We start from the raw sequence: 20,607 nt of genomic DNA, 5'->3' as shown, positions 1-20,607 counted from the left end.
ACAATTAAAAAAGCAATACAAGTAAAATGGACCACTGGTTATAAAACCCTGCAGCAAATGCAGATTCCACTGCCTAACATCTGCACGCTGCAAAGGAGCAGGCGCCAGGTAAAGCTGGACCCAGTGTTTGAGATGCCAGATATATCAGGCTGAGGTTTGTGGAACCAAAAACAAGTGGGAACAAGGACTAAGAACAACAAAGCAAACATACAGTAAGTGAACAAGAACAGCAAAGTAGAGCCAGGGGGTATCAATAAATAAAACAATGTTAGTCATGTGTGCAACAAGAACAACAAATGTGTAAACAGGTGTGCGTGTATGTCTAACTTGTAAAACAAGAACAAAGTGAATGAACAGGGAGGAACATTATAAGTTATTAATAAACAAAGAAAATACTCCACAAACATCAGGCTGAGGTTAAGGATAGTAAAGTGCATCAGGTCGAAAGGAAGGACAACTATCGCAGCAGTCGCCGCCACCACCACCAACAGCAGTCGCCAGCACAAGCCGCCACCACTAGCAGCAGAAGGCGACACCACCAGCCAGCTCAAGCAGCCATCACCTCAAGCAGCAGCGACCTGCAGCAGCAGTGTTATCCGGCCCCAGCCAGCTCAAGCAGCCATCGCCTCAAGCAGCAGCGACCTGCAGCAGCAGCCATCAGCATCCACCATCATCAGCAGCATCCACCTTCAGCATCCACCATCAGCCGCATACACATAACCGCTATGTCAGTGACAATTAGGCCTAGGCATTTTTTATTCATACTGTAGCTGTGAAAATTGTTCAGAAAAATCACCTCCAGTCGCCCTGGAGTCACAGGGCGACAGTCTCCTGCAAGAATCAGGGAAACCTATTATAGGACATTCTGTCCAGAAATTAAACATTCAGAAGAATAGGAGACACTTTGCTTTGATAGTTATATACCTCTGATTGGAGATTGATTGTCGGCAGCTCCTCCAAACTAATGTTTGTACCTTCAACTAAAAATGACAATTAATTTACACTCAATCATTTCACAACAATTTGATTAGCAAGACAATTATTGATGTCCATTGCCAATACATGAATACATACTCATTACAAAGGCCTTGGAAGTCGAGGCAGTGGGGTCAGAGGACACCCCCCCCCTTCCACTCCTACCATCATCGGCCGACCTTCGTTATAGGTGAGAGCCAGCTCCTCCGAAGTGGTGAAGGGCGGTGGAGCGGTCCTCCTCCCAGTCGTATTAAATTTGGTTTATTTTTATTTGCTGCAGGTAATCAACATGTGACTAAAGGTTGGAGCCTAGGCCATTGCAAATCATAGGCTAGATTCACCGGAAATTATTCAAATGGATGCTTACAACTTACCACATTAAATATTATCTTAATATTTATTTTTGACTTGGCCCCATGTTAGTAGGAGCGTGCTGGCACCACATATATGGGGGTAAAAGGCATGATACATATTTTTGGACAATATGCAGAATCTTTTCACTTACGAATTAACACAGACGGCTATTTTTTGCCAGCACGCTACCCTAGCCATATTATGGGCAACCGTGTTCCCCTTGGCTGTGATTTGGACCTTGAATTCCTCGTAGGAATTCATAATAATACACCACGCACGCTCGATTCACTTTGCATAAGGGGGAGTCAAATGACGTGATAAACACCTTTTATGTGAACGCGCATTGAACCTAAAGCGGAAAACCTGGTTAGACTAATTGAATCTAAAGTGAGTGTCGTGGAACCATTAAACTCTGACTGCGAGTTGCGTCTCTGTCGAACCAGGTTTTCCCAAGAAAGCCTGGGTATGTTCAGCGAGGTTCGTGGTATACTCCCCTCACAAGTTTCCTTTGTATTTACCAACGATGTGAACGTTTCCTAATATTTTGCTGTTAGAAGAGTCAGAGAAATAAGTTCTTTATCACACAGACATAAATTACTAAAATTAAAACAAAGCAAAAAAAAGCAAATCAAAAGCAGGAAAGTGTTTAATCCTGATGAAAAGAAAAACTAAAAGCAGTAATTTCGACACATACCGGACAGAGGTCTCAATCAAAGCGCCCCGTTACCCTGTGTGAAAGCACCCCATTGCCCGTGTGCTTGAGCATGTGCACACTGAAATTGCTTGGGTCGCTGTAGCTGGCGTTGCAATGCACTAACAGGCAGGGCTTCTAACCGGAGTGAGTCCTCTTGTGGATCTTCAGGTTGCTTTTGTGACTGAAGCACATCGGGCATTGGTCACACTTGTAGGGCTTCTCGCCGGAGTGAGTCCTCATGTGGATATTTAGGACATCTCTCCGACTGCAGCGCTTACTGCATTGGTCACACCTGTAGGGCTTCTCCCCGGAGTGACTCCTCATGTGTTTATTCAGGGTGCCTTTCTCACTGAAGCACTTCGTGCATTGGTCACACTTGTAGGGCTTCTCCCCGGAGTGAGTCCTCATGTGGTTCTTCAGGATGTAATTCTGACTGAAGCGCATCATGCATTGATCACACTTGTAGGGCTTCTCGCCGGAGTGAATCATCATGTGGAATTTCAGGTGGCCTTTCTGTCTGAAGCGCATCTTGCATTGGTCACACCTGTAGGGCTTCTCCCCAGAGTGAGTCCTCATGTGTCTATTCAGGTGGCCTTTCAGACTGAAGCACTTCATGCATTGGTCACACCTGTAGGGCTTCTCCCCAGAGTGAGTTCTCATGTGGATCTTCAGGGCGTAGCTATCACTGAAGCGCTTTGTGCATTGGTCACACTTGTAGGGCTTCTCGTCGTTATGGGTCCTCATCATATTGGCCTTGTTGGGAATAACCTTTCCACACAAGACACCGGGCCGGCCCTTGCGGCCGCCCTGATGCCCAGTCAGCTCCTCAAGGCGGACGAGCCTCACGCTGCAGTTCAGGCTCTTGGCCACGCTGTGGTCAGCGGACAGCGAGCTCAAGGCCTCCGGTTCTGACGCGGCAAAAAGGGTGTTATGGACGTCCACCGCCAGTGGGCCCTCCCCTTGTCCGTAAATGCTCAGGATGCGCAGCTCCCCGCTGTGACTTGACATGTGGGAGGAGCCAGGGGCGTCCACACGCAGACTCTCCAAGGTGGCGCCGCGCTGCGTGCTGCAGTCTCTGATGTCATTGACGTCTTCTTCCAGAGAGGAAAACAGAGAAAGAGAGAAAGTAATGTTTTTAATTAATCATTTTCACAAAAGGTATACAGTATGTCAGTGTTTCCCATACATAGACCATTGTGTGGCGCGGCGCCACAGAATCAACATTTAGCGCCACGAATTGATTCTGTCTTTTTTTTTTATTATTATTTATTGTATTAAAAAATATATATATATATATATTTTTTTTTGCGCTTTGGAAATCTAAATATCGTTCCGTCCATTCATCTCTGCATAGCACTCGTTCTCCCTGTCATTCACACACACACACACGTAGCGAGAGCCACGATACGCTAACACATGAAAACCCACCGATGTTACCCGTCGCTTAGCAACCGGACACGCTGGGGTTGATAAGTTACCGGACTACTTTAACTACTACGGAGTGATAATATCAAAGACGTGAATCAGGCAATAAATTCAATTTTCTTGACAGCGGTAATGTTCGGTGTGCATTAAAGTACAGACGGAGTGGACCAATTGCGAACTACTGCAGCTGCTCCAAGTTCAACCCCAAACTAATCGGAAGTATTTATAGCGGACTACACCACCTATTCTATTCCGCATAGAATTGTATTCCGAACCGATTGAGGCGTATATATATGATACTTTTCTATTCCGATTGAGCTGTTCTTCCACATCTATGCGAATCAGATGTGTCCGCATGTAAACGCGGAGTTACATGAACACTCACCGACGGCCGCGTCGCCGTGCTGCGCCTGTGCCACCGTGCGCGCTGCCACCCCCCCCCCCCCCCCCCCCCTCCCCCCCCGCGCACCACACATTGGTCCTTGGTCTGTGGGAAACACTGTATGTACTTTGTACACACTTGTGTATTGGAAGAATTATATTTGGACATTCTTTCTAACTTCTATTTGTTGATAATGCATTTTCCTTGTTGCCCTTTGGATGGTCAAGGGTTGAAGGCTCCTGCTGAGAAGGCAGAATTGCGTACATTCTCAGTTTAAAGGTTGTTTTCTTGCATGGATGCAATGTGTATTACTAACCTACGGCGGGCATGCCTCCACCAATATCCTCTTCAATCTTGATTGAAATGGTTTCTGGTGTCTGCTGCTTTCCACATAAAGAAGGAAACACACAAAATACACACAAGACAAGCCCTTCTGGGCTCTTGACTGATTCCATCTTTGAAATACAACTCCCAAGTTTGACTCATGTTTATCATGATGCTGGTCATGATGCTTTTCCAAAGAGGACCAGGCTTTTCAGCGCAGTTAGAATCGAGTACATTCTCAGTTGATCATGGTTGTTTGCTTGCATGGATGCAATGTGTATTACTAACCTACAGCGGGCATGCCTCCACCAATATCCTCTTCAACCTTGATTGAAATGGTGTCTGGGGTCTGCTGCTTTCCACATAGAGAAGGAAACACACACACAAGACATTATTTCATTTGCACAGAATAGTTGTCAATCCCCACAAAGGACACATTATGCATTTTTACTCTGCCAAGCCGGTTCGTTCGCCGCTTTGCACGCCCTGCAAATTCATTGTCATCCCTGTGTACAACAGAGGGGGTAAAATCCACCTTCGTCACGGAGCCAACTTTCTTGGTTCACTGGAGATGGCGGGGCTATGCACGGAGACAGTACACGTCTTATCGATAAATTGCATACTCCGAATGTCTTTTTTCTTTAGATTCACTCATTCTAGCATGCAAGAATAAGTTGACATCTGAGTGTAGACTAAAACGCGATTCACTATTTACAAGCGCAAAATCAACAACATATTCTTTATTTGGCTGACCACTTTGCTGACCAAGCAGCGTAAGGAAAGTTCTTCTGGTATTTTCTCGTAGATCGCACTCTTTCCCCGTCTTCGTTAAATGCGACTGCATCACCTTCCATCCCATGACGGTCAGCAGCTTGCAGATATCAGTATCCCTCCAGTTATAACTACTCATGTTGAAATCACTGCGTTGTCTCTGTTGCATAGACAATGCAGCAGTAACACCTCTACCAAAGTCCCTTCCCTGGAACCTCAAAGCTGTCTGATCACATTTACATCTAAATGAAAGGCGCCAATATGTGTAGGGTCTGAGAGGGTAAATTGGGGTGCGAAATCAAGCCGGTAAATGACCACGGTCAGTGTAAACGCGCGGACCATGCAAGGAAAAAGGTGGGCATAAGACGGGCATATTTTGCAGCGTTTACTGAATCATAAAGGGGTGTGCTTTCTAGGGGTGTGTGCTGGAGTTGTAACAGAGGAAGCCTCTAATTTGGATGCTGAATAAGAAGATGACTTCCAACCTGCACACTCAGCTCCTCGTGGCAGACCAGCCGCTCGCCGCGCTCCAGGCTCTTGGCCGCGCTGTGGCCCGCAGACAGCGAGTTCAGGGCCTCCACTTCTGACGCGGTGAAGAGGGTGTCATGGCCGTCCACCGCCAGTGGGCCCTCCCCTTTACCGTAGACGCTCAGGATCTTCAGCTCCCCGCTGTGACTGGACATGTGGGAGGAGCCAGGGCCGTCCACACCCAGACTCGCCGAGGTGGCGCCGCGCTGCGTGCTACGGTCTCCAAAGTCATCGCAGTCTTCTGCAGAGGGAGAAAAACAATGACAGAAAGTAATAGTGTTCATACACTGTTTGCATAAAAGAAGAAAGTGTAATGGTACATTTGAAACTCTTTAAAGGTATGTTTATGTAACATTGAGAGAGGGTTTAAAATGTGTACTGCAGACAAAGATTCAGAGTTTTGGAGAGAGATGTCTCCTCCAGCATCCTCCCCCCTAGACTCAAAGCTCAAGCGGAGGCCAGGTGGAGGACACTGAACGAACACCAGCGCAAAATGATCTGAGCACAACATGACATGAGAGACAAGCGCAATTATTCTATTTTGACAATAACAAGCGACAACGTGTCCTTCCCTGTAAGCTGATCAGCTAACATTTATACATTTTTAATTCATTGATGATTGATGATTGATTGAGAATGATTAACAGCTCATGTGATATCTGTCCTGAAACCCTTCTGGGCTCTTGGCTGATTCCATCTTTGAAATACAACTCCCAAGTTTGACTTGTGTTTAACAGGGCGCTGGTCATGATGCTTTTCCTAAGATGACCAGGCTTTTTAGGTAGGATCTAGAATCAGCCTGGTCTTTGCTGCCTAGAATCTACTACATCAAAAGTAAATGTACTTATGGTGGAAAGTACAAACCTGAGTTTGTAAAGTGGGACGGCAAAGTCTTTAAGGATAGCTGTGTGCCTACAGTATGTGTTTCCAGGTGGTCTGTATGGCAGGCAACATCCCTTGTGAGAAGCAGCTGAATGTAAACACTTGATGTGCTGATCTGTGTAGAGACAAAAAGGTCACATTAGTACTCAATGTATTACTTTGTATATATTCCAGGTGCAAGTTGGAAGAAGACATAAGATAAGCATGTTTAGTGAATTCCATTAGCCTAACTTAAAATGAGATCTAAGAAATGATAAAATTATGTCACATCATTTATTTGTTTGGGTATTTCATATATCTTAAAAGTTCATCACATCATCTCAATACAATTACATCAAGCTCTGCAGAAATCTGCTAATAACCCATTGATTTGAATCAGGTGTGATGGGGAACATATGAGTGGGTCCTGGAATGGCAGTCCAACCCGCAACTCACTACCTGTGAACTCGTATCAGATCGATGTATAACATTATGCTGCGTTCCAGGGACACTTTTTAGACCGTAAGTTACGAGCTGTAGCGGAGGTCATCGATCTGGTAGAGGGTTGTGAAACCACGGTTTACGGGTTGCCTGGATCGCACCATATGTATTTAGGAGGAGTTAATAGGCCATAATTATCTCCTCATCAGTAAAACGCAAGAACTACTGTGGTCACGTAAGCAAGGCAATTCCATTTGTATAGCGCATTTCTTACATCAAGCAGTTCAATGTGCTTTACAGAATACAAAAAACAACAGTATCATTTATAGTGACGAAGTACATGCAAACAATATAATGAAAGTACTTCTATGAAATGACACATAATAAAAGGGAGAAAAAGATAAAAAGGAATAAAAAGACCTTCAGATATAAGTAGTATGAATAAGTATAGATCGATTAGAATAAAAATAAAAAAGAGACGGAAAACATTAGAAAAGTTAATAGTATGCATCACTGAAGAGCTTAGCCTTTAGTTTGGATTTAAAAATACAAGTTGTGCCGTAATTTCTTGATTCTTTTTTAATTTCTTCTGGCAGTTTGCTCCAAAGTTTAGCTGCATAAACACTAAAGGCTGACTCACCACATTTTGTTTTGGCCGTAGTTTGAACCAAAAGATGTTTGTTTTGAGACCCCAGTGATCTATGAGGGGCCGTATGGGACATTATTCAGAATAATACATGAAACCAAACTCATTCACATACTATACTGAAAAACTCGCACACATACAAGTGAAAAGCTTTTACATACACAACTGAAACACTCTCACACAAACAACTGAAAAATGATACGCTCACATACACAACTGAAAAGCTTGCATACAACCTAGTGAAACCTTTTACATGGACTACTGAAATGCTTTCACACATACTGGTAAAATGTTCTCATAAACACAGCTGAAAAATGTCCTCTCACATACACACATGAAACCATTCAAATAATCTATAAGAGCTTTTCAGTTGATTGAGTGAAGGTGTATCAGTTGTGTATGTAAAAGCTTTTACTTGTGTATGTGTGAGGTTTTCAGTATAGTATGTGAATGGTTTCATATGTGTTTGAGAGGACATTTTTCAGCTGTGTATATGAGAACATTTTACCAGTCTAAAACATTTATTATAAGTCTAAATTGCACTATAAGTTAGCTGCCTATCAGTTACCTCCTTCTAAGTTTATAACTTTGAACTTTGGTGTCGACAAAGCAGGAGATACATTGTATTTTTTATTCACAAATGAAAGAATTGTGTCATGGGTAGAAAATACATTTGTGAATCCTTCTCTGTGCATTCATTATTAATGAGACTGTTCTGACCCCATAAAGATAGTTCACATTTGCATTCCTACCATTAAGTCTGATACTAAGGCCAGGCCAATCGACTGAATACTTTGTTGTGTAGATTGTTGTTCCTTACAGACATGTCCACCTCCCCCATTGTGTATTGCCGTTAACTTGGCTGTTAATATGCGAGAGAAAAGGGCCATCTATTCTCACAAGTATGTTTGAATTTGAATAGTGATATAAGGCTGAATTCATTGCCAATAATCTTTTCACGGCAGTCCTTTACACATTCATCTTGTGATGACGACGCCGATGTGGGCGTGAGGGTTGACTCAGGCTGATAGCTTTCGTCGGTTTCACCAACTTCAAGGCTACTGGCACTGGTATTGAGGCCTGGTGACTGTAAAACAAGAGGTTTATTTTCAATGTTAAATTCAACAGATTACAGTAGTTTTACAATTTAATTAGAGACAATATGCTGTACAAACTTACAAACGGTGCTTGGCCAGAGATGCTTGACTGGTGTTGACATCATTGGTGCTGACTGGTGTTCCTCATCTTCTGACGACGAGAACAAAGCTGCAGCAGACGTCGTTTGAGTCTGAAATGCGATACGTTCAATAAAGATTTTAATATCAAACTAACACACGTGAAACATCGTTAAACACTGATAACAGCAAACGTATATAGAACGCAGAGTCTATAGGACGTTAAATTGCCAACTTGGCTTATTCACTCCTGAGGAGTCGAGTTATAGAGTTGCCGGCACATTAGAACAACATGAGACAAAAACATACGAAAGAAGGCAGATTTACTTTGTAAACAGCCAACTTAAATACAACTCCTATGAGATGTGGTGCTTTACTGCAAACGACTGTATCAGTGTGTTTTATCTACTGTATATACACATTTTATGTGTTTAGGCCATTTATAAGATCTAGTTAACATCACTAAAGGTAATTTCCAAATACATTAAAGAAAAGAAAAAGACAAAAAAGACTTTGCAGCAGTAGCACACTTTTATTTGAACAGAGTGGGAGACGAATCAGGTCAACAAAACATCTGAACATCTAATGGACTGCATTTATATAGCACTTTTCTAACCATTGGCCACTCAAAGCGCTTTACAATATTGCCTCCCATTCACGCACACATTCACACACCGACGGCGGAGTCAACCATGCAAGGCGACAGCCAGCTCGTCGGGAGCTAACAGTCAGGGTTAGGTGCCTTGCTCAAGGACACCTCGACACTCAGCTAGGAGGAGCCGGGGATCGAACCAACAACCTTCAGGTTACCAGCCAACCCGCTCTACCTCCTGAGCTACTGCCGCCCACAACCCGTCTAACACAATAACAAAGCAACATTAGAACATCATAAGAACGTCAAAAAAAAAAAACTCGACCAACATGCAGGAAGCTAGCCTAGTGTTCTTTATGGAAGGGACTTCAAGCTGTCCAGTGCTGCAGAGAGTCCAGCTACCTCTGTATACATGGGCAGGTCTTCCCTGCACTTGAGGCAGTGATCGGACGTTTTCTTCCATTCATCTACGCAGAATTTACACCCCACCAGGGTCCCGCAGCAGGAAGAGAACATCGGCTGAGTCATTGTAGCTAAAAAAAAAACCTGTATGTACATTTTAAATATTGATATTGATTTGAGATTGGAACTTCAGAAAAATGAACTGGCAATTTAGAAAAAAGACTGTTCCATTATGAAATTCAGGTACTGGGATCATAAAAATGAATAATTATTAGTAGAATTTAGAGCTCTCACATTACATTGGACACAGAAATGAGAGTCAGAATTTAGCTTCTGCCAAGGCAACAAATGTTGATGTCTATTTTGGCATCATTTATATTTTGCTTTAATAAAATATATGCATGTGGAGCCAGAGACGTCTTTTACAGGGTTACAGTACTTATACTTAATTTCAGAGCCTGAACTTTAAAGGCTCTGTACTTATGCAATTAGAAGTTGAATCGGTACTTCTATTTTTAACCAAGTATTTCTTAAAAGGTCATACTAATACATTATGTAGACTCATTATATGCAAAGTGAGATATTCCAAGCCTTTATTTGTTATAAATTTGAAGATTATTGCTTACAATTTATGAAAACCATAAATTCAAAATCTCAGAGAAGTAGAATATTGTGAAAAGGTTCGATATTGTAGGCTCAAAGTGTCACATTCTAATCAGCTAATTAATCCAAAACACCAGAAAAGAGTTCCTTAGCCTGCTTCAGTAGGATTCACAATCATGGGGACTTCTGACCTGACAGTTGTGCAGAAAACCATCATTGACACCCTCCACAAGGAGGGAAAGCCTCAGAAGGTAATTGCAAAAGAAGTTGGATGTTCGCCAAGTGCTGTATCAAAGCACATTAATAGAAAGTTAAGTGGAAGGGCAAAGTGTGGAAGAAAAAGGTGCACAAGGAGCAGGGATGACCGCAGCCTGGAGAGGATTGTGCGCAAAAGGCCTTTCAAAAGTGTTGGAGAGCTTCACAAGGACTGGACTGAGGCTGGGGCGAGTGCATCAAATCTGTGAAATGGGCTTTAAATGTCATATTCCTCTTGTCAAGCCGCTCCTGAACAAAAAACAACATCAGAAGCGTCTTACCTGGGCTAAAGAAAAAAAAAACTGATCTGTTGCTCAATGGTCCAAAGTCCTCTTTTCGGAAACCAAGGTCCCAGAGTCTGGAGAAAGATTGGAGAGGCACAGAATGCAAGATGCTTGAAGTCCAGTGTGAAGTTACCACAGTCTGTTGGTTTGGGGAGCCATATCATCTGCTGGTGTTGGTCAACTGTGCTTTATTAAGACCGGAGTCAACGCAGCCGTCTTCCAGGACATTTTAGAGCACCTCATGCTTTCTTCAGCAGACCATCTTTAAGGGGATGCCGACTTCATTTTCCAGCAGGACTTGGCACCTGCCCACACTGCCAAAACTACAAAAACCTGGTTCAATGACCATGGGATTACTGTCCTTGATTGGCCAGCAAACTCGCCTGACCTGAACCCCATCGAGAATCTATGGGGCATTGCCAAGAGAAAGATGAAAGACTTGAGACCAAACAATGGCTAAGAGCTGAAGGCCGCTATTGAAGCACCCTGGTCTTCCATAACACCTCAGCAGTGCCACAGGCTGATAGCATCCATGCCACGCCGCATTAGTAATTCATGCAAAAGGGGCCCAAACCAAGTACTGAGTACATATGCATGATTATACTTTTCATAGGGCCAACATTTCCTTAATTAAAATCCTTTTTTTATTGATTTCATGTAATATTCTAATTTTCTGAGATTTAGAATTTTGGGTTTTCATAAGGTGGAAGCCATAATCTTAAAAATTATAACAAATAAAGGCTTGGAGTATCTCACTTGACATGTAATGAGTCTACATAATGTATTAGCATGACCTTTTTAGTTGAATTACTGAAATAAATGAACTTTTGCACAATATTCTAATTTTCTGAGTATGACCTGTTCACTTTACACTGACTATTCCTCCAAGCTAGTTCATACAACCGATGGAAAGTTAATGCACATAACAATTGGTCACCAGACATAACAGAAAACATAATTTGTTCATTAACTCGGTTTTGCGGTGGTATCTGAGCATACAAGACTCTTCTCTCTTCCTTTTTAACTATTCCTGAATGTGTCGGGGCTGGATTGTCGTGGGTCTCTCTTACGCTTCCTTCAGTACCAGCTCCTGATTCCTGGCTGTTCCAGGTCCGTGTTGTCTCTGTAGTTTCATCCTTCCCCAGGATCTGTCCTTGAGCCTACGGGTTGAGCCTGGCCCAACCCGTAGAGGATCAGGAGTAGGCTCGCCATTTTCAGCATCATCGTGTGTCTGTTGCTCCTTGCTCGGCTGGGTCTGGTCCTCGGGTAGTTGGTCAGCCCCAGGCGTGTCTACATCTGGTTCCTCCTCACACTATTCCCTGGTTTTGGGTTGAGCGGCTTCTGTGCAGTGGTTGAGGTGATACCACGTGGCACTGCCTTCCACCTGGATGGCTGTTGGTGTTGCGTTGGTGACTTTATATGGTCCTTCTCTCCTGGGCTGGTTCCACCCCCTCCTGAACTCCCCTTAGGTACACCTGGTCACCTGGCTCCGACTCTCTTGGTGCTCCTACTCCTACTCTGGAATTCAGCCTTTTTCCTGTTGAAATATAAGCCTGTGTATGCCAGTTAGCTGTCCTATATACCGTCTTGATTCCGTTTCCAACTGTTCTAATGGAGGTCCCTTATGGGGCCCTCGAATGATGGGTGAAGGCATGGGTCGACCCGTAAGCATTTCATGCGGTGTACGATGCGTCGTTCTGTTAGCTTGCATTCGATAGCTCATTAGTGCCAGTGCATCAATCCAATTCAATTTAGTGCTTACACAAATCTTTATGGATTTTTGTCTTGAGCGTCCCATTCACTCTTTCCACCATACCTTATGATTGAGGATGCTAGACGCAAACTAGTCTTTGTTTGACATGCAAATGCTGAATCCCTTGTTTGAGTGTTTTCTGAAAAAACGCTGTCCCATTGTCTCAGATTACTTCTGACGGAATTCCAAACCTTAGCATGACTTCTCTAGTCAGAAAATTAATTACTGTAGCTGCACTTTGGTCTTTTGATGGGACTGCTTCTACCCATCTGCTGAACCTGTCAATAACTAACATGTACCTTTTACCACCTACACTTTTTATAATTAAGTACGGCTCACTATGCTGCATACGTAGATCAATTGGTGTGGCCTACAAACTACTCTCCACCACGGGTGTGGGGGTAAGCATGAAAGTCACTCGGTCACAGGGGGATATCCTAAAGATGGTCACCAGCCACAGCAGAGACAAAGCCATACTGAGGCACATCACACCTGCCTTATATAAGGGGCTTGATTAGGGGACTGGGCCATTTTCATGCTGTGTTCAAGAGCACTATGTTCAACACCGTTTAGAAATGCTTCTACATTGCTACACAGGCTTTTTCTAATAACAAAGGTAGAGGGAATGACATAGTTGTGGAAATATCGAACGTAACTCGAGCTACAATTGTATACAAATGATATAAACCCTGTTTATATAATTAGTCAATTTAAAGTAATTTATATACATTCTCCTTGGACCTAGAGCTACCTTCCGTCTCCTCTAATTGGAAGGTGTTCAGATAGTTCGCATTTGCAATTTAACTTACTGAACGAAAGCTTGGTAACTTTGCTGCCTGTTTCTTCCCATGATTAAGCTCTAAAATTAAAATGTTTTGCAGTCAGAAGTGTCCTAGAACTAAGTCATTCGTCATCACGCAGATATCATTTCTCAAAAATAAAAACATGGCGAATCAAAAGTTGGAAAGCGTTTAATCATGATGAAAAAAAAAAGCAGCACCTGGATACACGTGTCAAAGAATCCCTTTAAAGGGGTAGTTTGGAATTTTGGACAAAGGGCCTGATCTGATAATGTTAGAAATAAAACTAACCTTGCGTTAGAAATTAAACTTCTCGCTAGGGCTGGGCGATATGACGATATATATCGTGTGATGATATAAAAATGTCTATCGTTTCATATTATCCTCTATCGTTTAAATCGTCTTGTCGCAAATCACACTCTTCACGGTAATATTTTACGTCATTTGGACACACGTAAAATACATGAATACATGAACACATGAACGCAACCCAAACAAACATGGAGGAGAGTGAACGTGACAATTCTGAATAGGAGAAGGACTCCAACAACCAGCCAAGACAAAGTGAGCTCGTACCTTAAAGAGGGGCTACGAAATAGGCCTTTCCATGTGGTCACTTTATATAAACTACCATAATTTTCGGACTATAAGACGCGCCTTTTTTTTCTTCTTTTTTTTCTCTGATTCTGCGGCTTATATAACGGTGCGGCAGAGGACAGCTGATTTGGAACGGAACAACAGCTGTTCGCTTTCACGGGGAAAAACTAAGGAACTTCAACCTACTTAGGCCTACTAATCAACCTTTAAAAGCTATTAAATCTTCAACAAAATATGCAGATACTGTCAAAATCGGTTCCAGGGAGTATATAGGGATTATTAATGTTGTTTTTGATGGTGTTTTTTTCTTGAACGAGTATTCGAATATTCGCTCGGAAAAACCAACGTGTATTTGAAGCCTGAAAAATGGCATTTGGGCCAGCCCTAATGGTAATTAAACATTAAAACACCTGTGGTTTATAGTCCAGTGCGGCTTATGTATACATCATTCAATTTAGCTGCTGCGGCTTATACTCCGGTGCGCCTTATAGTGCGGAAAATACAGTATTTATTCATCGAATTTACAGAAAATGTGCTATATCGTGATACATATTGTTATAGGGATATGAGTGACCTATATCGAGATATGATATTTGGTCATATCGCCCAGCCCTACTTCTCGCCGGTGTGAGTCTTCCTGTGGACGTACAGGGCGCCATGCTGAGCGAATCGCTTTGTGCAATGGTCGCAACTGTAGGGCTTTTCCCCCGTGTGAGTCCTCATGTGGATCCTCAGGGACGAGCTCTGGCTGAAGCGCTTCGTGCATTGGTCACACCTGTAGGGCTTCTCGCCGGTGTGAGTCCTCAAATGGATCTTCAGATAGTAGCTCTGACTGAAGCACTTCGTGCATTGGTCACACCCGTAGGGCTTCTCGCCAGTGTGAGTCTTCATGTGGTTCTTCAGGCTTTCATTTCGACTGAAGCGCTTCGTGCATTGGTCACACCCGTAGGGCTTATCGCCGGTGTGAGTCTTCATGTGGTTCTTCAGGCTTTCATTTCGACTGAAGCGCTTCGTGCATTGGTCACACCTGTAGGGCTTCTCCCCGGAGTGAGTCATTTTGTGGATCCTCAGGGAATCTTGCCATCTGAAGCACTTGATACATTGGTCACACCCGTAGGGTTTCTCACCGGTGTGAGTCCTCATGTGGACGTTCAGGGTGCCATGCTGAGCGAAGCGCTTCGTGCATTGGTCACAGCTGTAGGGTTTCTCCCTGGTGTGAGTCCTCATGTGGTTCTTCAGGTAGCAGCTATAACTGAAGCGCTTTGTGCATTGGTCACACCTGTAGGGCTCCTCCCCGGTGTGAGTCTTCATGTGGATCTTCAGGTTGCCTTTCTGACTGAAGCTCTTCGTGCATTGGTCACAGCTGTAGGGTTTCTCCCTGGTGTGAGTCCTCATGTGGTTCTTCAGGTAGCAGCTATAACTGAAGCGCTTTGCGCATTGGTCACACCTGTAGGGCTTCTCGTCGGTGTGAGTCCTCATGTGGCTCTTCAGGTGTTCACTTTGACTGAAGCACTTCGTGCATTGGTCACAGCTGTAGGTCTTCTCCCCGGTGTGAGTCTTCATGTGGTTCTTCAGCTTGCTTTTCTGACTGAAGCGCTTCGTGCATAGGTCACACCTGTAGGGCTTCTCCCCGGAGTGAGTCATTTTATGGATCCTCAGGGAATCTTTCCATCTGTAGCGCCTGATGCATTGGTCACACCCGTAGGGCATCTCGTCGGTGTGAGTCCTCATGTGGTTCTTCAGGTGTTCACTTTGACTGAAGCTCTTCTTGCATTGGTCGCACCCGTACGGCTTCTCGTCTGGTCGGGTCCTCATGTGCAGCTCCTCAAGGCGGACCAGCCGCACGCTGCAGTTCAGGCTCTTGGCCACGCTGCGGTCCACGGACAGCGAGCTCAAGGCCTCCACTTCTGACGGGGTGAAGAGGGTGTCATGGCCGTCCACCGCAAGTGGGCCCTCCCCTTTACCGTAGACGCTCAGGATCCGCAGCTCCCCGTTGTGACTGGACGTGTGGAAGGAGCCAGGGGCGTCTACACCCAGACTCTCTGAGGTGTCGCCGCGCTGCGTGCTGCAGTCTCTGATGTCATAGCCATCTTCTTCAGAGAGGAAAACAAGATAGAGAAAGTAATGGTTTGAATTCATTATTTGCACAAAGGGATACAGCATGTACTTTTACACACTGATGTATTGGAAGAAGTATATTTTGACACTTTCTTTCTTACGTCTTTTTGTTTATTACGCATTTCCCTTGTTCCCCTTGGGGGGGGTCAAGGGTCAAAGGCGTCAGCTGAGAAGGCACCGCTATGTCTCCACCTTTTAAGGAGGTGGGGAGGTCATAAAGACACAACCCAGGTCATCTGTTGTTTCCGATCATCTGCTTTACCAATACTGTAGTTATACTGGGAATCAGAGCGGATTCAGCATTCCTGACATCTGCCATGAAAAAGATGTAAATCATTCTACTATAAACTGTATAGTAGTCCTTGTGTTTTAGCAGGGTGACGGTCATGATGCTTTTCGAAAGAGTTACCAGCGCAGTTAGAATGGAGTACATTCTCAGTTGGTAGGTCAGTTTGCTTGCATGGATGCAATGTGTATTACAAACCTACAGCGGGCATGCCTCCACCAATATCCTCTTCAACCTTGATTGAAATGGTGTCTGGGGTCTGCTGCTTTCCACATAAAGAAGGAAACACATTTTAATTTCCTTTCATTTGCACAGAATAGTTGTTAATCCCCCCTTACGATAGACTGGGTTCCCCCAACCTGTTCTGACGGCGATTTGAATTCGCCCTGTAGAAGGGTCTGGAGAAGAGCAATTCTTATCTTTCTGCTTCCGATACGTTTTTGGAGAAGCTGTCACACCCAAATTGTACCGGGGGCGAAACTTATACCGCCTACGTGATCTGCGTTCGAAATTTCCAAACCTGCCTGGCAACGGAAGATCGCGTCGAACGTTGCCTGGCAACGGACGATCGCGTCGAACGATGACGTAGGAAGGTTCATGAATATTCACAAACATTCGCGCTCATTCATTGAGCGTCACAAGACGAAATAACATTAAGCAGATAACACTTATTTTACAAATGACATTTATTAGCGTTTCTAACTTTATATTTGCATTGGATGTAATTGTTTAATGGCATTTAGCTACTAAACTGAGTGTATTAACACAAGCTAGCAAGACTATGATACACTTTAAAACACTCAGTTTACTAGCTAAATTCAATACATTACAAATATAAAGTAAAAAAAAGTGTTGTCTATTATTTACTGTATTATTTACAGTCATTTCTTCTTTGGCAACATCAGCGCAAAAGTTTTTTGAAACTAGCCTAGCAACGGGACAATCGTGTCGAACGATGACGTAATGTTTCGAACGCAAATTACGTAGGTGGTACAATTTTCACCCCCGGTACAATTTTGGTGCGACAGCGCCAATCAACTAGTTGGCCTCTCCCCCTGGCGCCCTATTGGCTGGTTTAACACAATGACGACAGGTAAGCGACGGCAAGCAGCCATTTGCGTACAGAGTCAGTTGAACAAGTTGATCAAGCCTCTTGTGCTGAAGAAAATGACAGCAGCTTCCCTAGACCAACAAGTCTGGAAATAGCCAGGCTACACGTACAACTCATTAAATCATAGAGGTGTGTGCTTTCTAAGGGTGTGTGCTGGAGTTGTAACAAAGGAAGCCTCTCATTTGGATGCTGAATAAGAAGATGATTTCCAACCTGCACACTCAGCTCCTCGCGGCAGACCAGCCGCTCGCTGCGCTCCAGGCCGCGCTGTGGTCCGCAGACAGCGAGTTCAGGGCCTCCACTTCTGACGCGGTGAAGAGGGTGTCATGGCCGTCCACCGCCAGTGGGCCCTCCCCTTTTCCGTAGACACTCAGAATCTTCAGTTCCTCGCTGTGACTGGACATGTGGGAGGAGCCAGGGGCGTCCTCACCCAGAATCTCTGAGGTGGCGTTGCGCTGATTGCTACGGTCTCCAAAGGCATCACAGTCTTCTGCAGAGGGAGAAAAAAATGGTAAAAAAGTAATTGTTTTGATACATTATTTGCATAAAGGGAGGCAGTGTGTATTTTTACACGTGAAAGGAACTTTTTAAATGTATGCAACATTGACACAGAGGGTTTAAAATGTGAGCTGCTGACAAAGATTCACAGTTTTGGGGAAGGACGTCTCCTCCAGCACCCTCCTCCCTAGACTCAAAGCTCAAGTGGTTGGCCAGGTTAAGGACACTCAACGAACACCAGCGCAAAGTGATCTGAGCACAACATGACATGCGAAGCAAGCACAATTTCTATTTGGACACTAAAAGGCAACAACGTGTCCTTCCCTCTAAGCTGATCAGCTAACATTGCATGCATTATGAATTTATTGATGTTTGAGAATGATAAACCAGCTCATGTGGCATCTGTCTTGAAACCCTTCTGGGCTCTTGACTGATTCCATCTTTGAAATGTAACTCCCAAGTTTGACTCGTGTTTTAGCAGGGCTCTGGTCCTGATGCTTTTCCAAAGAGGACCAGGCTTTTTAGCGCAGGTAGAATCAAGTACATTCTCAGTTGATCAAGGTTGTTTTCTTGCATAGATGCAATGTGTATTACTAACCTCCAGCGGGCAAGCCTCCACCAATATCCTCTTCAAGCTTGATTGAAATGGTGTCTGGGGTCTGCTGCTTTCCACATAAAGAAGGAAACAAACACAAGACATATTCTGTCATTTTCACAGAATAGTTTTCAATCCCCACTAACGACACATTAGGCGTTTTTACACTGCCAAGCTGGTTCGGTCGTGGCTTGGCACGCCCTGCAATTTCAATGTCTTGCCTGCCTATTTTTTTTTTTGGATTGAAGACCCTCGCATGCAAGAATGAGTTCACATCTGAATGTAGGCTAAAAAGCGATTAACTATTTACAAGTGTAAAAATGCCAAAATATTTCTTTATTCTGCTAACCACCAGTTCCTCGCTGTGACTGGACATGTGGGAGGAGGAGCCAGGGGCGACAACACCCAGGCTCTCTGTTGTGGCGCCGCACTGAGTGCTACGGTCTCCAAAGGCATCGCAGTCTTCTGCAGAGGGAGAAAAAAAGGAAAAAGTAATTGTTTTGATACATTATTTGCATAAAGGGAGGCATTGTGTATTTGTACACGGGAAAGAAACTATTTAAATGTACGCAACATTGACACAGGGGGTTTAAAATGTGTACTGCAGACACAGATTCACAGTTTTGGAGAGGGACGTCTCCTCCAGCACCCTCCTCCCTAGACTCAAAGCTCAAGTTGTTGGCCAGGTTAAGGACACTCAACGAACACCAGCGCAAAATGATCTGATCACAACATGACATGCGAAGCTCAATTCTATTTCGACACTAAAAAGCAACAACGTGTCCTTCCCTCTAAGCTGATCAGCTAACATTCATGCATTATGAATTCATTGATGTTCGAGAATGATAAACCAGCTCATGTGGCATCTGTCTTGAAACCCTTCTGGGCTCTTGGCTGATTCCTACGATGGCTCATTGCATTCACTCAATAATAAAAATTTCACCAGGTTATCTCATAATTATGACATAATTATCTCATAATTCCGAGATAATTATCTCATAATTATGAGATAATTATCTCGTAATTATGAGATAACTGGTGTTCTGACCATCAGTAGTGTTGCCAGATTGGGCGGTTTCCCACCCAATTGAGCTGCTTAGGATGGCCGTCTGCGGGTAAAAATGGGTAAAAAGGGTATTTGGGTGGGTTTTTCTGCAGATTTCTGGCCATAGAAAGCAATAGAATTTAGTTATAATTGGGAGGGATTGGGTGCTTCCAGGTGGATTTTGAGCATTTTTGGGCTGGACATCATCAGTCTCACCTGGCAACCGTGCAGTTGCACTAGTCCCAGGCTTGCTGAGGGTTGCTTTCGTGATATAGATGTACGTGCGTATATCACGCAGCTAAAATGTTGCTTGACCATTTTGTGTCAAAAATTGTCCTACGCGCAGCTACGCGCCTGTGGCTGCGCTGGATTTAGGAGTCCCAGGAAGGAAACCCAAACGCCGCCGTGTTTGGGTGCATGATAGAGCTTGGATCGGGTTAGATTAAATAATCTCGGATATAAATAACAATAATCGGGTTAAATAACTTCACATGGTGTGTCTGGTGTGTTTCCAGCATTCGTAGTGTTGATCAGCAGAGAAATAGTCCGCCAAGACGTTGAGGTTGCTTAGCAACCAGAGACTCTGTCCATGCAAGTGAACGGAGCGTTCACTCTTCGTCATAACTATCAAACCAAACATCCTTCACATTCACCGAGCGAACATTATGAAAGTAAAATGCACATTTCTCGCTAAAAATGTTTCCATAAACGCATTTAATGGCGTAACTATGTAACTATTTCCAACCAGAATAAAGAAAGATGTCGGCCGTATGCTTCTGTGCAAGCGACACTACTCTCTACTATCTCATAATTACGAGATAGTATCTCATAATTACGAGATAATTATCTCATAATTATGAGATACTATCTCATAATTATGAGATACTATCTCATAATTATGAGATAACCTGGTGAAATTTTTATTATTGAGTGAATGCAATGAGCCATCGTAGATTCCATCTTTGAAATGCAACTCCCAAGTTTGACTCGTGTTTTAGCAGGGCGCTGGTCATGATGCTTTTCCAAAGAGGACCAGGCTTTTTAGCGCAGTTAGAATCTAGCATCAGCCTAGAATTTATGCTGCCTAGAATC

General features: G+C 43.8%; 2 protein-coding genes across 2 annotated transcripts in view; both read right to left on the bottom strand.

Annotated features, from left to right (window-relative positions):
* Positions 1-1,957: 1,957 nt before the first annotated feature.
* On the bottom strand, positions 1,958-15,800 carry LOC115542402 (zinc finger protein 658B-like). Its single transcript, XM_030354667.1, has 3 exons — positions 14,479-15,800; position 13,685; positions 1,958-2,743 (listed from the first exon to the last, which is right to left on the bottom strand). The coding sequence occupies exons 1-3, from the start codon at positions 15,675-15,677 to the stop codon at positions 2,159-2,161; spliced, it is 1,785 nt and encodes a 594-aa protein (XP_030210527.1). The 5' UTR covers positions 15,678-15,800; the 3' UTR covers positions 1,958-2,158.
* Positions 15,801-18,900: 3,100 nt separating this feature from the next.
* The window catches only part of LOC115542327 (zinc finger protein 25), a 39,770-nt gene continuing 38,063 nt past the window's right edge, over positions 18,901-20,607 (bottom strand). The window contains exon 3 of the transcript XR_003976499.1: positions 18,901-18,935. The gene's annotated coding sequence lies outside the window, so the exon portion shown is untranslated. The remainder of the gene's footprint in view (positions 18,936-20,607) is intronic.

The sequence above is a fragment of the Gadus morhua genome, chromosome 4, assembly GCF_902167405.1.
Source record: "Gadus morhua chromosome 4, gadMor3.0, whole genome shotgun sequence".
NCBI lineage: Eukaryota > Metazoa > Chordata > Actinopteri > Gadiformes > Gadidae > Gadus > Gadus morhua.
This window is presented reverse-complemented; position numbering and strand designations above follow the sequence as displayed.